This window comes from Ornithorhynchus anatinus, chromosome 2, assembly GCF_004115215.2.
Source record: "Ornithorhynchus anatinus isolate Pmale09 chromosome 2, mOrnAna1.pri.v4, whole genome shotgun sequence".
Taxonomy (NCBI): Eukaryota; Metazoa; Chordata; class Mammalia; order Monotremata; family Ornithorhynchidae; genus Ornithorhynchus; species Ornithorhynchus anatinus.
Window position 1 is genome coordinate 86,541,966 of NC_041729.1, and position 21,310 is coordinate 86,563,275.

General features: G+C 42.7%; 1 protein-coding gene across 1 annotated transcript in view; it reads left to right on the top strand.

The window, feature by feature from the left end:
- The window catches only part of TXLNB (taxilin beta), a 53,255-nt gene extending 34,516 nt beyond the window's left edge, over positions 1–18,739 (top strand). The window contains 4 exon segments of the mRNA XM_001508827.4: positions 5,733–5,807; positions 9,638–9,730; positions 12,079–12,174; positions 16,294–18,739. Coding sequence (XP_001508877.3) covers positions 5,733–5,807; positions 9,638–9,730; positions 12,079–12,174; positions 16,294–18,432 — 2,403 coding nt within the window. The 3' untranslated portion in view covers positions 18,433–18,739.
- Positions 18,740–21,310: the final 2,571 nt, after the last annotated feature.

Genomic DNA, 21,310 nt, shown 5'->3' on the forward strand with positions numbered 1-21,310 from the left:
AATTTCCTCATCTATAAAATGGATGCTAAATATTTGTGCTTCCTCCTACTTGAACTGTGAGTCCCATGTAAACCAGGGGCAGTGTCCAACCTTTTACCTTGCTTTCTACCCCTGTATTTAGGACAGTGCTTGACTCATAGATAATAATACCACAATTATTGTTGTTATACTTCTCAATAAAATAGGTTTATTTGGTAGAGCCTGGATAGAAGAAATTAGCAATGAATACAGAACCCTGGCCTCAGTGAGTTCTGATTTTCTTAATAACTGCAAGTCTTGGTGAGCAAAAACATGAAAGAGAGCACTTGTCCTGGGCCTGGGAGTCAGAAGGACCTAGGTTCTAATCCCAGCTCCACCACTTGATAATAATAATAATAATGTTAATAATAATAATAATGTTGGTATTTGTTAAGCGCTTACTATGTGCCGAGCACTGTTCTAAGCGCTGGGGTAGACATAGGGGAATCAGGTTGTCCCACATGGGGGCTCACAGTCTTAATCCCCATTTTACAGATGAGGGAACTGAGGCACAGAGAAGTTAAGTGACTTGCCCACAGTTCACACAGCCGACAAGTGGCAGAGCTGGGATTCGAACTCATGAGCCTGACTCCAAAGCCCGTGCTCTTTCCACTGAGCCACGCTGCTTCTCCTAATAATAAAAATAATAATAATAATAATTGTGGTATTTTTAAGTGCTTACTATGTTCCAGGCACTGTTCTAAGCACTGCAGTGGTTACAAGCAAATTGCTTTGGAAACAGTCCCTGTCCCACAAGGGGTTCACAGTTTCAATCCTCATTTTACAGATGAGGTAACTGAAGCACAGAGAAGTGAAGTGACTTACCCAAGCAAGTCACAGCAGACAAGTGGAGCAGTTGGGATTAGAACTCATGACCTTCTGACTTCCAAGCCCATGCTCAACCCACTATGCCATTGTCTGCTCCATGACAGCATCCAACTGCATGGCTTAGTGGAAGGAGCATGGGCTTGGGAGTCAGAGGTCATGGGTTCTAATCCCAGCTCTGCCACTTGTCTGCCCTATGACTTTGGGCAAGTCACTTAACTTCTCTGTGCTTCAGTTACCTCATCTGTAAAATGGGGATTAAGATTGTGAGCCCCACATGGGACAACCTGATTGCCTTGTGTCTACCTCAATGCTTAGAACAGTGCTTGGCATGTAGTAAGCATTTAAATATCATCATTATTATTATTATTACTTTGTATCTACCCCAGTGCTTAGAACAGTGCTTGGCACTGAGTAAGCACTTTACAAATACCATTAAAAAAATTAAGTCTTCTGTGTCCTTGAAATTAGGTGTACTTAACAGAATTTAATGATGTTTATCAGCCTCAATGGTGGGCACTTAGGATTTTATTGACATTCACAAAGCAGATTCACAGAATTGCAACCCTGAATTGCTTAAACTAGTGAATTAAAATGTTAACTGATAGAGGAAAGACACACATGTAATAATAATACTTGTTAAGCACTATGTGCCAAGTACTGCTCTAAGCACTGGGGTAGGTACAAGTTAATCATGTTGGACACACTCCCTGTCCCATATGGGGCTCACAGACTCAATCTCCATTTTATATTTGAAGTAACTGAGGCCCAGAGAAGTTAACTGACATGCCCAAAGGCACACAGCAGACAAATGGCAGAGCTGTCATTAGAACTCAGGTCTTTCTGACTTTCAGGCCCGTAATCCATCCACTAAAACATGCAAAGTGGTGCTACATTGCCCCACCTATAAGCAGGTCTTATTATTGGCCAGCCGCTGGCATAGAAAAACTCTAGAAATAATGGAATGGCCTTCGGAACACAAGCACAATAGGGAGTGGGGCACAATGTTACAGCCTGCATGGCTTCACAGCATTTCAGCTCCACTGGTATATGGAATAAATCATTTGCAGAATGAAATGAGGCACACCCCCAGGAGCAAATGGCTTGAACAGTAGCTACTTTTCTAATCCTATGTTCTTTTCATCTTTTCTCTTTTTCTCTGTCTCTATCTCTCTTCTCCATCTCTCTCATCTCCACTAAGGCAACCCCAGTGGCATAGAGTTTGATCTCTCAGAGCTGCACTAAAGCTTATTGATTGATTGATTATGGTATTTGTTAAGTGCTTACTTAAGTGCTTAACAGTGCTGTCCAGCATTGTTCCAAGCGCAGGGATAGTTACAAGATAATCTTTCATTATAGGAAAATTTTGCCCCATTGGACATTGTCCATAGAGAGGTTTAATAGAAGAAAAATACAAAGACATTTTTTCAAAAACGTTGTTCCTCCAAAGAAAGCAATTTAAGAAACTTGGGCCCTATATAGGGATTTTGACATGTTTATATGATGCAACATAAAGTCAGTAACCCTAAAACTTTACATTAGGGCATTCTGGAAAAGTAATTCACTAAATGTCAACCTAGTGGCAAACTCCTCTGGAAAAAAATGATACATAAATGAGTCACTGGTCACTCAAATTGAGATAAAGCTGTTTGTTGTTTTTATTTACTTTTTTAAGATCCCAAAGGAAATGAAAATTAGAATATAAAGCAAAAATGTGAAGCTAAAATTATGAAAGTGCATTGCTGGAGAAGGAATGCTAAGTGGGGACTGAAAACCATAACACTCTGAACTTGGTGTTCTAAGCAAATAGAGATGTCTCTTGCTTTGAAATGGGGATGTGTAAAGTAGACCCAGTTTACATTATGAAAGCAGAGTTAGGTTTCAGACCTATTAGGTTTCAGACCCATCAATGCAAGGAATGATAATACAGTAATTAGAAAGCCACTGGAAAATGAAGATACCTGCAAAGAAGTATGTGACAACATCACAACAGCCTGCTGAAATAGAAAATCAAACTGCAATCCACAACATAAACATGGACCGGGTATTGCTTCATTATGCTCTATGCCAAGCAGTTGTAGAGGCATTGGGCATGACCAAGAAAAGTCACCAAGATTGGTTCCATGCAGTAATGGATAAAAAGTCTACTTGCTCTACTACATTCATTTCACCCTTAACACCTTGTGGCATCTGAGAATTGAGTCAGAAAAGGCTCAGGAAGCTTAGGAAACCTCAATCATAGCTTTCAAATTAAATTGGTAACCCACCCCACAGCTGGTGGTATTCCAGAGTGGAAGAGGCTACAGTTCCAGAGCAGTACATGACAGGGGTGCTAATCATCTGAAGTGTGTCTAATTGGATTATGGATATGCCCTGGCTCCCCTATCTGGTTGCCCTCCATCCAGTTGAAGGGGCTGATTTACGACCCAATAATAAACCACATCCTCCAATTGGTTTCTGCAGAGGGAATCTGATTCATTTAAATCATCTTCTAATCGTAGATGCACCCTGATGCAGGCAATTACCTCAAAATGGTGCTAATCCTTTGTGGAACCATCCAGGGATCCAGTGGCAGAATCTCTAGCCTTTTGTACAGCTTCAATCTGTGAACCACCACCAAAGACACATCCAACTTGTGAGCGACTTCACCAGTTTCTTCAACCTCAAATGACAGCAACATGCTCTTAGAATATAGTCAGTTCATTTGCATTGAGGTAACATTCCACTCTCAGCTTTCCTGGGTGGGAACATGAATAAAATGGATGACGAAAAGATAATATAGCCAATTAGCCAAGTATGGCTGAAATGGGGAACAATCAAGCAGAGAGATTGAGAACAAATGTTTTAAAGACCAGTGATATGCAGTCTGCTAGAGCAGTGAACTGTTGGGAGAGAGCGACAATCAAACAGTGAAATTTACTGAGCACTTACTGTGCGCAGAGCGCTGTATTTAAACACTTGGGAAAGTACACTATAATAGTGTTAGTAGGCATAATCTCTGCCCACATGGAGCTTCTAGTCTACAGCAACAATCAACTGTCTTCTAGTATACAGCAACAATCAATTGGCCTTCGTATGCTTCAACCTGGAGAGAGGTTGCTCTCCAGTGGAAAGTTTGGGAAGATCAGAGTGCTGTGAAACAGATTTAAAAGCAATGACTCGTTCACCACAATACCAGTCACTTCAGCCTGGCAAAGGACCACCTTTTCCTACCTTCAATTTGTGATGTAGGAGTCTTTTTATCTAATGCAGCACATGACAGTATCTCGCCATCAGAAGTAACTTCTTTAAACATGAATGATATGCTCCTAAGATTTCTTTGAAATAACAACGCTGCAACAGAGCACAGTTTAATTTCATGGGAAATTAGAATGCATTCGAGGAAATGAAAATATGTTCTGTTTGAATCACTTGCATTTGTCCGATCAATTACAATAAAGGGAAAGTTTAATTCATAAATGTTAAGTTATTATCAGCATTTCAGTCTAGACAATCCTCTCAGCAATTCATTTTGCTAGATGAAACGTACTAACTCCGTTTTAGATGTGAGGAAGCTGAAGCTGAGTTAATCAAGTCACACTATATCACTAATAAATGTGGGAATACAGCATGTCTTCTAACTTTGCATTTAGTGCTCTATTACACCCAATTTTCCTATGATGTATTTCTGAAATTAAGGAGTTTAATTTTCTCCAATTGTGACAAAGTAATCATTACCCAAGATCATTATAAATATTCTGGAAAGGCTGCATTCCCTCACTTTTCTGTGCTTATTTTTACCCCACTCTCAGCCCCCCAGTAATTATGAACACATCCATAATTTATTGTAATGCCTCTCCCTCTCTAGCCTATTAGCTCCTTATGGGCAGGGAACGTATTTAGCAACTCTAGTTGTACAGTACTCTCCCAAGCGCTTAGTGCAGTGCTCTGCACAGAGTAAGTGTTTTATTGATTGGTTCTCTCAAAAGCATTTGACCATTCATAGGTTGGTGAAGTCCTAGATTTATTTGAACTTCTTGGTTGGATCTCACTCTTAACTTCCCCCTTCCATCCCCTCACTTACTTTGTCTCCCCACCCCTGGCTTGAAACTCCCAATCCCACCAAAACTGACAGACCACAGCCCTCCTCATATTCAAAGTTCTCCTGAAAGCCCACCTTCTCCAACTTGCCCTCCCCAATTAATTCTCAGCATCCCAAGCCAAATAAATCCAGTGCTTAGAAGAGTGCCTGGTGCATAGTAAATGCTTAACAAATACCACAATGATTATTATTATTATTTATGTTCTTACAGTAGCGTGGCTCAGTGGAAAGAGCCCAGGCTTGGGAGTCACAGGTCATGGATTCTAATGCCGGCTCTGCCGCTTGTCAACTTGCCTCAGTTACCTCATCTGTAAAATGGGGTTGAAGACTCTGAGCCCTACGTGGGATGACCTGATTACCCTGTATCCACCCCAGCACTTAGAACAGTGCTTGGCACGTAGTAAGCGCTGAACAAATATTAACATTATTATGATTTATATACAGTTATTCAAGTGGGCTTTGGGTTATTTGTTTTGAGTACTCTGTAAATACTTTCAATGTCTGTCTTCCCCCCATCGAAGTGATATCTCTTTGTGACCTGGGAATGTGTCACTTTCTTGTTTTGTACTTCCCAAGTGCTATGTACAGTGCATCGCTTCCCGTGCATACTTAATAAATACTACTTAGTACAACTATTTCCTACTAGACTGTAAGCTCCTTGTGGACAGGGACTGTCTCTATTGCATTATTGTTCTTTCCCAGGTGTTTCGTAAAATGCTGTGCTCATAGTAAGCACTCAATAAATACGATTGAATGAATGAAGATTTTGTAACATCTCTTCTTCCTTTCTGATGCTCTTCTACTCCAGTTACTGAACCAAGCAGCTGAGTGGAAGCTTCAGACGAAAATGCTGAAAGAGCAAGAGACTCTCCTGCAGGCCCAGGTAAAGTCGAAAGAGGGGAATGCATGCGTTGGGAGCTTTCCTTATCCCTTATCTACCATGCTGAGACCCAGGTTGCAGGCAACAGACAGTGGGGCTTAAGAGGGAAGGTTGGGTTAAGGAAAGGGGATATCTTCATAAACCTGTTTCCAGCAGGGAATTTGGAGGGATAGAAGGCACCCTGACTTGCTCCCTTCAATCACCCTCCCTTCCAGCGCCACAGCACATATGAATATATCTGTAATTTATTTATTCATTTATTTATGAATGTGTGCACATATGTATATTCATGTCTATCTCCCCCTCTAGACTGTGAGCTCAATATGGGCAGAGAATGTGTCTGTTGTTGTTGCATTGTATTCTCCCAAGCACTTAGTAAAGTGCTTTGCACAAAGTAAGCACTCAATAAATATGATTGAATGAATGACGTGAGAAGAGAAAAGGAAAATTGTTGTAGTGCCTCTTCCTCTAAGGAGAGGGTTGATGCAAAGGAAACAATAAAAGGAAAGTTAAATTCATCAATATTAGGCCATTATCAGGGTGGTTTTTTTAATTCACACACAAAACAAATGCATTAGAGAAGTATAATAAATTGCCCAAGCCAAGGTAAAGGTAAATAGGAAAGAAAAGATCTAAATCTGGGTGTTTCTGGGCTTAAATAATAATAATTATAATGTTGGTATTTGTTAAGCACTTACTATGTGCAGAGCACTGTTCTAAGCGCTGGGGTAGATGCAGAATAATCAGGTTGTCCCATGTGAGGCTCACAATCTTAATCCCCATTTTCCAGATGAGGTAACTGAGGCACAGAGAAGTTGTGACTTGCCCACAGTCACACAGCTGACAAGTGGAAAAGGCGGAATTCAAACCCATGACCTCTGACTCCCAAGCCCATGCTCTTTCCACTGAGCCACGCTGCCTAAATCACCATTCGCCTCACCCCCTCCATCACTGTGTGGATCCTTGCTCTCATTTAACTTTCCTGTCATATAGAATATGTTCAGTGGCTCTTTCCAAATACTCAAATAGTGCATGGCTTAGCAGAAGGAGCACAGGCTTGAGAGTCAGAGGTCATGGGTTCTAATCCCAGCTCCACCACTTGTTAGCTGCATGACATTGGGCAAGTCATTTCATGTCTCTGTGCTTCAGTTACCTAATCTGTAAATTGGGGATTAAAACTGTAAACCCCATGTAGCACAACCTGATAACCTTGTATCTCCCCTAGCATTTACAACAGTGCTTGGCACATAGTAAGTGCTTAACAAGTAGCATCATTATTATTAATTAGTATTTTTTATTCCATCTCATTCATTTAGGACCTCATCTTTCATAGTTTTTAAAGTAACCAAATGCCTCTGGGATGAGAATTTAGTCAAAAGACCAATCTCAAGATTTTGCAACCTAACAAATACATTTTCTTTGCCTATCACCCCAGCCATAACCTAGGGAAACTGTTATTAGTTATCTCCATTCCACCCTATTCAGTGGCATCCTAGTGACCTGAAAGAGTTAAATGTGCTTTGGCACGTGTGGACCCAATTTTTAATCAAGTGCTACCACACAGCATGGTGTTTGTTCACTAAGTAAAGTTGAATTTGTATTCTAAAAAAGAAAACTGTAGCAACCCGTTTTTCACAACTCATAGAAACTCTGATCTGATTTGAAAGCAGGTTGCTTTTTTAAAAAGTTTCCTCTAGTTTACAATCCAGCCTAAAATGTGTGGCCTGGTTCCATTTGGCCTGAGCATATGACTGTGGGTTTCACAGAGCTAGTGCATTTTACAATCGAAAAGATTTCAGAAATAAAAAAGCAATCAAATATTGCTGCTACCAATAGATATTTTAGATATAGATATTCATCAATGCCCAGCAAGTAATTCAGTGAGGTTGAACAGTAGTTAATGTGGATTGTGGGTCCAGCTTCCAAGGCAAATAATGTAGACACTGTGCTAACCACCACAGCGTGGCATAGCGGATAGAGCATGGATCTGGGAGTCAGAAGGACCTGGGTTCTAATCCCACCTTCACCATTTGCTTGCTGTGTGACCTTGGGCAAGTCACTTAACTTCTCTGTGTTGCAGTTACCTCATCTGTAAAATGGGAATTAGACTGTAAGCACCATGTGGAACATGGACTATGTCCAACTTGATTGGTTTAGTACAGTGCTTGGCACATAGTAAGTGCTTAACAAATACCATTTTTTTAAAAAAAGGTCTGAGATGGAGATCAGAAAATAGGTTATTTAAGTGGTTGGGCTATACCCTTTAAAACCTGTCTTTGCAAGGGCTGGATTCTTGTCTAACTCCTCAGATGGAATAATGTCCTCTATAATTATGGTTTATTGAGAGTAACTGGACTGGTTACTAATGTCAACCTCTTTGATTTTATGGAGGATTTCTAAGCACAACTCTACCTTTCATATGTTTTAGTTATTTTCAACTAAACCTCAGCATAGGAGAAGAATGTAAACAGCAACAAAACCCTTTTAAAACAGAAATAAAAAGGCAATCATCATCAATTCTAAGCTACCATGTAATAATAGCAATAATAATTATGGTACATGGCAGGACTGTAGACTGTACTAAGTCCTGGGGTAGATACAAGATAATCAGGTTGGACACAGTCCTTGTCCCACAAGGGGCTCACAGTTTAAGTAGGAGAGAGTAGGATTTATCTATCAATTAATCAATCAATGGTATTTGAGTGCTTACTGTGTGCAGAGCATTGTACTAAGCACTTGGGAGAGAACAATAAAACAGAGTTGGTAGAAATGTTCCCTGCCCACATGGAGTTTACAGTCTAGAGATTCAATTCCCATCTAATTTAATTTAATCGAGATTTTACTGCCCATTTTACAGATGAGGAAACTAAGGCACAGAGAAGTTAAGTGATTTGCCCAAGGTCACACAGCAGACAAGTGGAGGAGCCAGGATTGGAACCCAGCTTCTCTAAAGAAATACCACAATTATTATTATGAAATTGAAAACAGAAGAATAAATTTTTAGACTACAAATAGAAATATAATTTAGTCAAATGTTTCCACATTCCCATTAATTGCATCTATTAATATTCTTATTCCCAGTCTTCTTTCCAAAGTTCTTTCAAGTACTTGATTAATGGGTTATTAGAGAGCATCGAAGTCGTGCTAAGGCTCTGTCATTTTACAGGCTAATCCCATTTTTGGGAAAATGCATTGATGTTTCCAAGAAAGTATGCTGTGTCAGCTGGGCTAAATTGTTTCTCACAACTCTTAACCTCAGTCCCATGCTACTCATATGAAAAAAAGGTAGAATCAATTTTTCAGATAACAACTGTTGTTATTCATGCAAAACTATTTCCCTCTTTCTCCCCAATTCATAGAGAATCTGCAAATCTGCTTGGAATTCTAAACATTTAAACACATATCCTCTTCTTTGGTGCCCCAAAAGTGTCCTTCCAAAGATAGCATGCCTGGAGAGAAGCAGTGTGGCTCAGTGGAAAGAGCCCAGGCTTGGGAGTCAGAGGTCATGAGTTCGAATCCCAGCTCTGCCACTTGTCAGCTGTGTGACTGTGGGCAAATCACTTCACTTCTCTGTGCCTCAGTTACCTCATCTGTAAAATGGGGATTAAGACTTTGAGACTCATATGGGACAACCTGATTACCCTGTATCTACCCCAGTGCTTAGTAAGCGCTTAACAAATACCAACATTATTATTATTATTACTTTTGTGTAGAGTTTCAGGATAGATCTGCCCCTTGCCCAATGATTAAGGTGCAAACAGCACTGTATTTTGTTCTGTTACCACAGACAAGGCAAAAACCTCAAACAGATCTCCTTCCTCCTATATTTGTAGCTCAAACTGTATGCTGAAAGGTTTGAAGAGTTCCAGAAAACATTGACGAAGAGCAACGAGGTATTTGCTACATTCAAACAGGAAATGGATAAGGTGAGTACTATACAGTCCATCATCTACATATAGAGTTCACTGATATTTCCCATTTTAACAACCTACTCTCCTCTTATGGGCTCATTAAATTGTCTCCAATACATTTCAGTAGGATACTTTATGGAATAATGAAATGCTTGAAAAGCGCTTTTACCTTGTTTTTCAAAGGCAGGCAGATGAGCTCAAGAGAAGTCCCCCAAAACAAGATCATATAATTTCAAATTTTCCTTTATATCCTATTTATTGTTCATTGTCAGACAAATGAAAGGAACAAAGCATCCATAGAGCTTATTCTTCACACCCACACAAAAATCATGCTATGAACTTGAAAGTCAAAAGATGCCCACTCTCATATAAACACCAGCATGGGTGACCCATTCAATATGATGCTTAAAAAGCCTCATAAAGTGTTTCTTTTATACCCAATCAATTCCAGAATTGGCATCATCAACAGCATACACTAAGCACTGTTCAAGACATATGGGAAAAATAACGAAGAATTCATTCATTTATTCAATCATATTTATTGAGCGCTTACTGAGTGCAGAGCACTTTATGCAGGAATCTGCCTTCTAGATGCTTACAATCCAATACCATTATTGGCACTAACTTTGATCAGTTTCCAAGAAACAAGGAATTTGCTTCTTGATTTTGGAGCCATTACCCTGAGAAATCCAAAACTTTACTCCGTCAATAAATGAAAAGGTTTTCTTACAGTTAAGATTAGACTAAGAACTGGAATTCCCCAAATCTAGAGTAATTCATTTAATAGACCAAAGTTTAGTGGCTTTTTTTGGTAATTTCTCAGACAGAAGCCAATTATGCAAATCTTCCATCATTTGGAAAAGATGTTGCAGAACCCATATTTCTTAATTCTTGAATGAAAATTGATTCATTTGGATAGCTAATAACAGGAGTTTTGCTGCAAATAATCTTGTCAGAATACATACAGTTCAGTAAACTTGAAGAGCTTCAGGCTGAGGTTTTACAATCAGGGTCTTTGTTTCTTTAGGATTGGATCCTCAGTGGGCTCCTGATTGAAGCAGTGTGCTGTAGCTGAAAGAGCACGGGCCTGGGAGTCAGTGTATTGGGTTCAGATCCCAGCTCAGGCATTGCCTGCTGTGTGATCTTGGGCAAATCACTTCACATCTCTGTCCCTCAGTTTCACCATCTGTAAAATGGAGATTAAATTCCTGTTCCCCAATCCACTTAGACTGTCAGACCCATGTAGGACAGGGATGTGTCCAACCTGATTATCTTGTATCAACCCCAGCACCTAGTATGGTGCTTGACACATAGTAAGTGCTAGCCAATACATCATAATTAGTATTATTCGTCTTAACCTAGGAGCCTGCCTGCTTGACAGATGCTTCTAGTTCCACCCCGAATAGAAAGTAATCTTCTTATGGGCAGGAATCTATCTCAGAGTGCTGAATACTTTTATAAGTGCTTAGTGCAGTGTATTGCACTCTGTGACATTCAGTAAATTCCATTGCTACTACACCACTTTACTACTGCTGTGTGCTGTTCCCTTCACTGCCCCTGCCAGCCTGCCTAGACTCTAGGACCTGTCCTGGTATTCTTCAGAAAAGCCCAGCATGGTGTCAAGGCTCCAACAGTCCTCTGAATGAGAGATCATCCTTCCCAATGTTAGTGAGGAATCTAAACTTAGGTATGTCGCATACAGATTCAAATATGTGTCGCATACAGATTCAAATATGTCAGAAAGTTAATAAATATGCTTCCACTGTAGTTCTATGAAAGACAGTTCACTTTCCTCTTTCAGCACTAAGCATTTCTAGGGTTTGGGGGGAGGGTAGGTGGGAGGGTGCTGTTTTTTTAAATGGCATTTGTTAAGAGCCAGGCCCTGTCCTAAGCACTGGAGTAGATACAAGTAAATCAGATTGGACACAGTCCCTGTCCCACATGAGGCTCAGAGACTTAACCCCCATTTTACAGATGCAGTAACTGAGGCACTGAGAAGTTAAGGGACTTGCTCAATTAGGGTCACATAGCAGACAGGTGCCAGAGCCAGATTTAGAATCCAGGTCCTCTGATTGGCAGGCCTAGGCTCTTTCCTCGAGACCACCCTGCTTCTTCTGTTAACATGAGAAATGTGTCTCACGTTTTTAGCCACATAATACAACCAGCAGCCTATGAGGAAAAAATCACCTGAGGAAATTACAACTTTGGAAGATGCTTTGTACATCAGAAGGCTCTCATAGTGTTTTGAATCTCTACTCTTTGGCACAGTTACTTTAGTTACAGGCTTCCAAAGTGTTTTCTTTTTCATAAATATAACCACAGGTTCTTTAAATAATTAAACACTCTTGAAATTCTCTCCATAGACCACAAAGAAAATGAAAAAACTGGAAAAGGATACAGCCACTTGGAAGTCAAGGTTTGAGAACTGCAATAAAGCTTTACTGGACATGATTGAAGAGGTGAGAAATCTATTACAACGTTTCACACTACCGTCAAAACATTCACAGAACGGTAACGGTGGTCATATGATAGTAATAAACTATCATCTCTGAAAATAAGCCAAAGCTCTTGTAGATTTGGGGCATTCAATTATTCTCTGCAATAGTAATGAAAAAAACAATAAATCTGAGCACTCAGAGGGAATACAGAACTGGGTGTGATCCCTTCCCTGTTAGCTTGGGGTGCGAAAGCACACAGGCATTTCAATTTGAGGCAGCCTCTGTACTCTTCTCCACCCGACCTGGAATCAGGCCCCTCTTGCCTGACTACGTGTATGTCTCCCTGCCTGTCACCCTGCCCAGCCCACCACTCAGGCTGGGTGCTTCTCTCAGGCCAGTTCTGGGTGTTGCAAGCCCATAGCCCATTTCAGGTGAGAAGATGGAATAGGAGTAGAAGTGGCATGGCCAAGTGGATAGATCATGGGCCTGAGTGTCAGAAGGTCATGGGTTCTAATCCAGACTCCGCCACTTGTCTGCTATGTGGCCTTGGGCAAATCACTCCACTTCTCTGGGCCTCAGATACCTCATCTGGAAAATGAAGATTAAGGCTGTGAGCCCAATGTGGGACAGAGACTGTGTCCAATCCAATTTGCTTGAATTCTGCCTCCCCACCCCAGGGCTTAATACAGTCCCTGGCACATAGTAAGCACTTAACAAATACCACAATTATTATTATCATTATTATTAGGCTGATAACAAGCTCATTCCAAAACTCTTATTATCCCAACCTACACATATCAACGCAACTGCATGACCCACAACATCAGATGTTAGCTTAGTACAGCTACCCTCCTGAATCCACCAAACCCACCACCAAACAATCACACTTCCCCCCTTCAAAGCCCTATTGAAGGCTCACCTCCTCCAAGAGGTCTTCCCAGACTGAGCCCCCACTTTTCCCCTCTTCATCACCCCGACTCATTCCCTTTGCTCTTCCCCTCTTCCCATACTACAGCACTTGTGTATGTATGTACATATCTATAATTCTATTTATATTTATGCCTATTTACTTGTTTTAATGCATAGATGTCTATAATTCTATTCTGCCTGTTTACTTGTTTTGATGTCTGTCTCCCCCTTTCTAGACTATAAGCCCAGGGTGAGCAGGGATTATCTCTCTTTATTGCTGAATTGTACTTTCCAAGCACTTAGAGTACAGTGCTCTGCACACAGTAAGCTCTCAATAAATACTATCAAATGAATGAATGAATAACTATCAACATTTGTGGAGGAAAAGAAAACTCCTTTCAGCATTTTTTGAACTCTGAACCATGCTTTTAGAACCAAATTTTAGGAACCAATATTCTTTCAAGACCTCTTTAAGACTCCAGAAACTCTGTAGTAGCAGCAGTAGGAAAGTGTCTGGGCATCTTTCTTTCTTAAAGAAAGAAGATAGGTAATCAGGAATTCAACAAAGGCTGGCATTTATTTCAAAAGCAGAGTTAATCCAGCCAAGATGTCAGCTCCAAACTGATGCCATTTGAGTTCTTTGAACTCCATCCAAAATCCTGGTGGGTGAATACTCTGTTTCTCTGAGGCTTGTAATCAAGTCAGGCAAGTCATGAAGTGCAGAACCAACCAGAAATCTAAAAATATGTTGATAACAATAGACAATAAAATTCTGTTTGTATTTATTGCATTATAATGAATGTTCATTATGCTTTCTTTGTGCTTAGGCAGGGAAAGTATGTTATCTAGTCTCATGTCATGCCATGTGATAGCAACACGCCTTTTCAGTGCTTCCAATGTGATTTTGCTTCCTTGTGTGGCATTAAAGTCCAGTCTCAGAAATGTAACTGGAGTGGTTTTTTTATGGTATTTATTTAGTGCTTACTCTGTGCCAAGCATTGTACTAAGCTCTGGAGTGGATACAAGCAAATTAATAATAATGTTGGTATTTGTTAAGCGCTTACTATGTGCAGAGCACTGTTCTAAGCGCTGGGGTAGACACAGGGGAATCAGGTTGTCCCACGTGGGGCTCACAGTCTTAATCCTATTTTACAGATGAGGTAACTGAGGCATAGAGAAGTTAAGTGACTTGCCCACAGTCACACAGCTGACAAGTGGCAGAGCTGGGATTAGAACCCATGACCTTCTGACACTCAGGCCCATGCACAGTCCCTGTCCCACATGGACTCACAATCTTGATCCCCATTTTCCAAATGAGGTAACTGAGGCCCAGAGGAAGTGAAATGACTTGCCCAAGCAGACAAGTGGCAGAGTCAGGATGAGAGCCCATGAGGTCTGTGCTCCGTCCACTATGCCACGCTGGATTAAAATAGCGTGGTGACTGTGCCCAAATTAGGTAGCTGACCCCAGCTCCCAAGGCAGGGAGTGGGGTGCTGCCTGGGGGTGGAGATTAAACCAATACCTAGCAGTCTTGTGTCTGTAGAGATGCCACCTTTTTCTTCTGAGCTCAGGGGTGAGGAGGGAGAAGGGATTTTTGAGGAAGATGAGGATAGGGCTTCAAAGAGCTTATAGGCCCGAAAAATCACCATTTTGGGTCATTCCAGTCCTGATTGGAATGAGAAAGTCTAAGAGTGTGGCTCCAAAATGCTGCCCCTGGAAATCTAGGAAGACGGGGCATCTATGCTGCAGAGCCAGCTGGAGTAGGAGGGAAGACAGAGAAGGGAGGGGAGATGGAGAAGAGAAATGAAAAGGGAGGGGAGATGGTCAGGGACCACAGGGTAGCGAGGAGTCAGGTCAGGGAAGAGGAAGCATGGAGGGACACACCCCAGCCTACAGATAGTGCTCTGCAAAAAGTGGGCATTCCATTAATGATTATGATAGAACTTGTTAAGCGCTTTCTATGTGCCAAGCACTGTTCTAAGCACTGGAGTAAATACAAGGTAATCAAGTTGTCCCACATGGGGCTCACAGTCTTAATCCCCATTTTACAAATGAGGTAACAGGCACAGAGAAGTTAAGTGACTTACCCAAAGTCACACAGCTGACAAGTAGCAGAGCCGGGATTAGAATCCACTACCTCTGACTCCCAAGCCCATGCCCTTTCCACTAAGCCACGCTGCTTCTAAATGCTGCTGCTACTACTGCTAACTCTTCTGCCCGTCTCACAGACACCACCAGCTTTCCAGCAGTGAGAGAAGTCCAAAAGAAACTACAGAATGAAGGTCAGGCACAGAACAAGGGTTAAGGTTGATGCCTAATGCTTTGTAATTGCTGCAGGGAGAGAAGAAAGTGAAGGCAGAAGTGAAACATGAAAGGCTAGTTAGGAACAAAAATAGGACATCAGTAGCCACTGTCCTCAAGCCAGCAACATCTGCTGATGTTCTATTTTTGTTTCCTAAAATGCACCCTGTTTTGTAGAGTGTTTTTAATATCGAGAGTGCTTTCACATCTACCTCATTTTATCCTTACAGCAACCCTGTGAGGAAGAGAAAATCAGATATTATTATGCCCATTTCACAGAGGAGGAAACTGAGAGGCTAGGTGATTTGACCAACTATACACAATACATGAGTGGAAAAGATAGGAATAGAACCTAGAGTGGAAAAGCAGCCTAGCCTAGGGGAAAGAGCTCGGCCCTGGGAGTCAGAAGAGCTGAGTTCTGATCTCGGCTCCACCCTTTACCTACTGGGTGACCTTGGAAAAGTCAATTAATTTCTCTGTGCCTCAGTTCCCTTATGTGCAAGATGAGAATTCAACTACTTAAAATGGGAATCCCTCCTACTTAGACTGTGAGCCCCATGCGAGAGCTTATCATCTTGAAACTACCTCAGTGCTTAGTACAATGCTTGGCATAGAGTAAACACTTAAATACCATTATTATTATTGTTATCATCATCACCATCACCATAATCAAGTTCTAGTTCCCTCACTACGACATTTTGCTCTAGGCCAAAATAACAGGTACAGTACATAAGGGAAACCCCTGTGAAGGCTACATTTGTTTGTTTGTTTTTGGTTTAGGAAGTTTATTTATATGGCACAGGTGTTCTTGTTGCTTGATTTACTTTAAAAATCCATTGCATACCAATGCTGTCTTTACAAATATTTCCTTGCCCCCAGAGATATTCTTCTTAGTTTTATTTCCCATCCTGTTTATTTCTTAATTTACAGAAAGCCTTGAGGACTAAAGAATATGAATGTTTTGTGATGAAAATTCAGAGGTTGGAGAACCTTTGCCGAGCCTTGCATGTAGAAAGGAATGAGCTGTACAAAAAAATTAAAGATGCCAAATTCCGGGATGAGGAAGAGGAAAGTGCACACTGCTTGGAAGAAGAGGCAGCTACAAATGCTGCTGGAAATGAAGAAATGCTTGCTGAGGAGGCCAGAGAGGCCAGTACCAGTGGAGATGCCAAGAATCCACCCACCAGTCTCACATTATCTCATCACATGGAGAAACCTGCAGTTCCAATGAACGAGAAAACGGAGCCGTGTGCCCCGCCTAAGTGCAGCGACCTCAATGCATCAGAAGTTCTTCCTTTTCTGCCTCCTCGGCTGGAGTCAGGGCATTCCCCCAAGCATCCAAATCCTAAGGTTGAAGGATGCAGGAAGACCCCGGTAGAGCAGCCGGCTCAATGCCGGCCGACACTGAAGGCCCAAAATCAGCCTGTTCAGCTGGGAGTCGACTTCCAAGGTCAATCCCCAAAGCCTCCAGCTAAGACTGGTGGTCCACCCGTTCAGCCAACAGTAGAGGCCCAGAGTAAGCCCACTCAGGCTCTGATAGGGCCCCATAGTCCACCTCCACAGCCTAAAGCATGTGATGTTCAAACCCCGCAGCCTAGAGCAGGTGCCCCTGGAGATGAGACCAGCAGTCTGATGCCAATACCTACACCCAAGGGCCAAGGTCAGTCTGTACAGCCTAAACACAAAGGCCAAGGGCAGCCTGTTCAGCCTAAACCCAAGATGCATGGTCAACCTGTACAGCCTACAGCAAAGGCCCAAGGTCAGCCTGTACAGCCTAAAGCAGAGATCCATGGTCAGCATTTACAGCCTAAAGTAGAGGCCCATTGTCAGCCTGGGCAGCCTAAAGCACTGGCACAAGGTCAGCCTGGACAGCCTAAAGGAGAAGACCATGGTCAGCCTGTACAGCCTACAGCAAAGGCCCAAGGTCCACCTGTACAGCCTACAGCAATGGCCCAAGGTCAGCCTGTACAGCCTACAGCAAAGGCCCAAGGTCAGCCTGTACAGCCTAAAGCAGAGATCCACAGTCAGCATTTACAGCCTAAAGTAGAGGCCCATTGTCAGCCTGGACAGCCTAAAGCAGTGGCCCAAGGTCAGCCTGGACAGCCTAAACTAGTGGCCCAAAGTCAGCCTGGACAGCCTAAACCAGTGGCTCAAGGTCAGCCTGGACAGCCTAAAGCAGAGATCCACAGTCAGCATTTACAGCCTAAAGTAGAGGCCCATTGTCAGCCTGGACAGCCTAAAGCAGTGGCCCAAGGTCAGCCTGGACAGCCTAAACTAGTGGCCCAAAGTCAGCCTGGACAGCCTAAACCAGTGGCTCAAGGTCAGCCTGGACAGCCTAAAGCAGAGCCCCAGTGTCAGCCTGTACAGTCTAAAGTAGAAGTTCAAGGTCAGCATGTACAGCCTAAAGCAGTGGCCCAGTGTCAACCTATAGAGTCTAAAGCAGAGGCCCATGGTCAGCCTGTACAGCTTAAAGCAGTAGCCCAAGATCAGGCTGTAGAGCCAAAAGCAGAAGCCCAAGGTCACCCTGTACAGCCTAAAGTAGAAGTCCAAGATCAGCATGTACAGAATAAAACAATGGCTCAATATCAGCCTGCAGAGCCCAAAGCAGAGGCCCATGGTCAACTTGTACAACCTAAAGCAGTGGTCCAAGACCAGCCTGTAAAGCTTAAAGCAGAAGTCCAAGGTCAGTATGTACAGCCTAAAGTAGAGGTCCATGGTCAACCTATACAGCCTAAAACAGTGGCTCAGTGTCAGCCTGTACAGCCTAAAGCAGAAGCCCAAGGCCAGCCTGTACAGCCTAAAGGAAAGGCCCCAGGTCAGCCTGAACAGCCTAAAGCAGTGGCTCAAGGTCAGCCTGAACAGCCTAAAGCAGAAGCCCAAGGCCAGCCTGTACAGCCTAAAGGAGAGGCCCCAGATCAGCCTGAACAGCCTAAAGCAGTGGCCCAAGGTCAACCTGCACAGCCTAAAGCAGAGGCCTCAGGTCATCCTGAACTGCCTGAAGGAGAGATCCTTGGCCTTGGCCCCAAGCATCAGGTGAAGACCGACAGGAAAGGAGTAGATCAAGCATAGTATTCTATCAATTCTGGCTGATTATTTTAAGGTGTGTGTCTCCATTTTCACAGATTGATTTCTTGAAGAAAATTAGTGCTGGGAGATCAAGATGGAAAGGCTCGATTTGCCTGTTTTTCTGACCAAGTGTTGTGTATTTGAAATCCTTGCCCTCTGCAGTATTCTATCACATTTGAAGTTTTCAGTTCAACACTTAGTAGAAGCAAAAGTAGAAGAAGCTCAGAAGGAGAGTGTGCCCTAATGGATAGGGCAAGGGCCTCAGAGTCAGAAGGACCTGGGCTCTAATCCCATCTCCACCACTTGTCTGCTGTGTGACTTTGGGTGAGTCATTTAACTTCCCTGTGCCTGTTACCTCATCAGTAAAATGGGGATTAAGACTGTGAGCCCCATTTTGGACATAAACTGTGTCCAACCTGTTGTATCTACCCCAGCATTTAGTATAGTGCCTGGCAAATAGTAAGTGCATAACAAATACCATTAAAGGAAAAAAAATGCAAAATGAGACATTTTCTGCTCCTACTTGTATAAATGTGTGCTGGTCTAGCCAGTGTATGTTTACATGGGAAAAGGGGGGTATCAGACTCACCCCCTCTCACCTCTCACACACACAAATATACACACTGTAGCTAGAAGCACCTAGTTGGGGAGGGTAGTCAAGAGAGCCTAGGATTCTCCACTTTCTCCAGGAAGTGATTTCCAGCTGCCTTTGACCATGCCTAGGATTTTCCCAGCACACACAAAGCTATTGTATTGGGAAAGCCCTCCAGCTGGCCACACCCACTGAAGTCCAGCTCAGCTCCCAGAGGCAGCCATCTCAGTCTCCCCTTTCTCTCTAGGTCCAACCCAAGGGAAAGGGAGAACACAGGGAGAGTTCCTCTGAATGAGGACTAGCCCCTATGTCCCCCAACCCATCACATCACTACAACCTTCTGCACCAACAAAATGAGAATTTTCTGTCTGAAGGTGACCTAGTAGATAGACCAAGGGCCTGGGAGTCAGAAGGACCTGCGTTCTAATCCTGACTCTGCCACTTGTCTGCTATGTTGACCTTGGGCAACTTCATTTCTCTGTGCTTAGTTACCTCATCTGGAAAGTGGGGATTAAGAATGTGAGCCCTATGTGGTACAGGGATTGTGTCCAACCCAATTACCTTGTATCTATGCCAGTGCATAATACAGTGCCTGGCACATAGTAAATGCTTAACAAATACCACAGTTATTATTATTATTACCAGTGGAAAGATCTGTTTCAAGATCGAATTCCACCTAAACAGTGGCCCACAGCTTGATTCAAGGGGGCACTCCATGGATAATGTGATGAGTTTGGGAGGATGTGGTGAAGAGTGTCTGGTCCCATCTTACAGAATGGTGTAAATGCCATCAGAGGGCACCTTGCCTACAGTTTACGTTTACCTGTTCTTAAGAAGTTTTAATAAACTCCCATCCCATATGTCTTGCTTGTTGTTTTCCACAGAACCAGACCCAAGCCTAAGTCTCTTCACAACATAGGCTTTGCAGATTCAATGCTTGACAAAACCCAGCTAAACCCTGAAAGGAAGGCCAGAACGAGTTCAGTAAATCAAAGACAGAGGCAGGTAGGCTCGCCAGAGACCATACCCAAAATCAATAGGAGAACCAGTGTAGAGCTCACAACTTTCAAATCCTAGTCCTGTCTGCCCCGGAAATCACATACCCTCTCTTTTCTTAACACAATATGATCTTACTAAGTCTGAACAGTAGTCAAATTCCAGGATTGTGTGTGTGTGTGTGTGTGTGTTTTAAGGTGAGGAATCCAAGAGAGGAGTTGATTATCAAAGAAAGCTCTGCCCTGAAAGGGTTTTGTCCAACTTAAAATTCTTGGAAGACAGTTCCCACCTGCTCTGCTTTCCTGCTTAGGAAACCCTCCCTTCCCCTGACTTGTAGTCCCCAAGCACGCCTGGTGTCTGTTAATGGTTTCCATCCCCATCATTAAGGGAAAGAGAAGCTGGGTCCCAAAGGAGCCAATAGAGGCAGAGGAGGAGAATGTACAAATTAAAGAAGGTACACTAGGACAACAGGGTAAATCAAAACACAGCCATTCAGCTGTCCCAGATTGCTGCCTTTTTCTTCCAGGCTTGTGACTAAAGAATGGCAGATGCCAAAAATGATACCTAATGCTATATCCTCCAATCTTTATCACACATCCAGTCCCATCCTTCCACCCTTCAACTCCTACTCTAATCCATTCCACTGCACTCTCTCTCACAGGAAGCAAATGGATTGTTCTGGCTTACTGGGAGGCAGGAGTGGAAGGGGTGGAGGAGTGAGAGGGCTTAGATGGCAGGTGAGGGGAGATCCAAGTTCAGCTCCGCCACAAGTACAGCTAGCTCCAATCCTAGAAGGCTTCCAACGGATAAATTCACAGATCACAGACAACAATTAAGAAGGGCGCTTTGACCATCAGTTTTCATCAGTCAACTCTTCCTGGCACTCACCTGCTTCCCTCAGCTGCATTCTTGTCCAAAATCCAGCCAAACCAGCCACTTTTATTCCTAACTCCCTCTCTTTCTGTCCCTCAAGAAATGGCTTTCCTCCTCCGTCTCTCTGCTAATACCCTTCTTTACAGCAGAGTCAGAGTGACTTTTCATGCATTCAATTGTATTTATTGAGTGCTTACTGTGTGCAAAGTACACAGTATTAAGCACTTGGGAGTATACAATACAACAATAAACAGATACATTCCCTGCCCACAGTGAGCTCACTGAATAATGTATATTCACTGAAATTCACAGGCAATTCAGTGAATGTTGTAGCATTTATTTATTTTGTCTGCCTCCCCCTCTCTAGAGTGTAATCTCATTGTAGGTAAGGAATGTGTCTGTTTATTGTTGTATTGTACT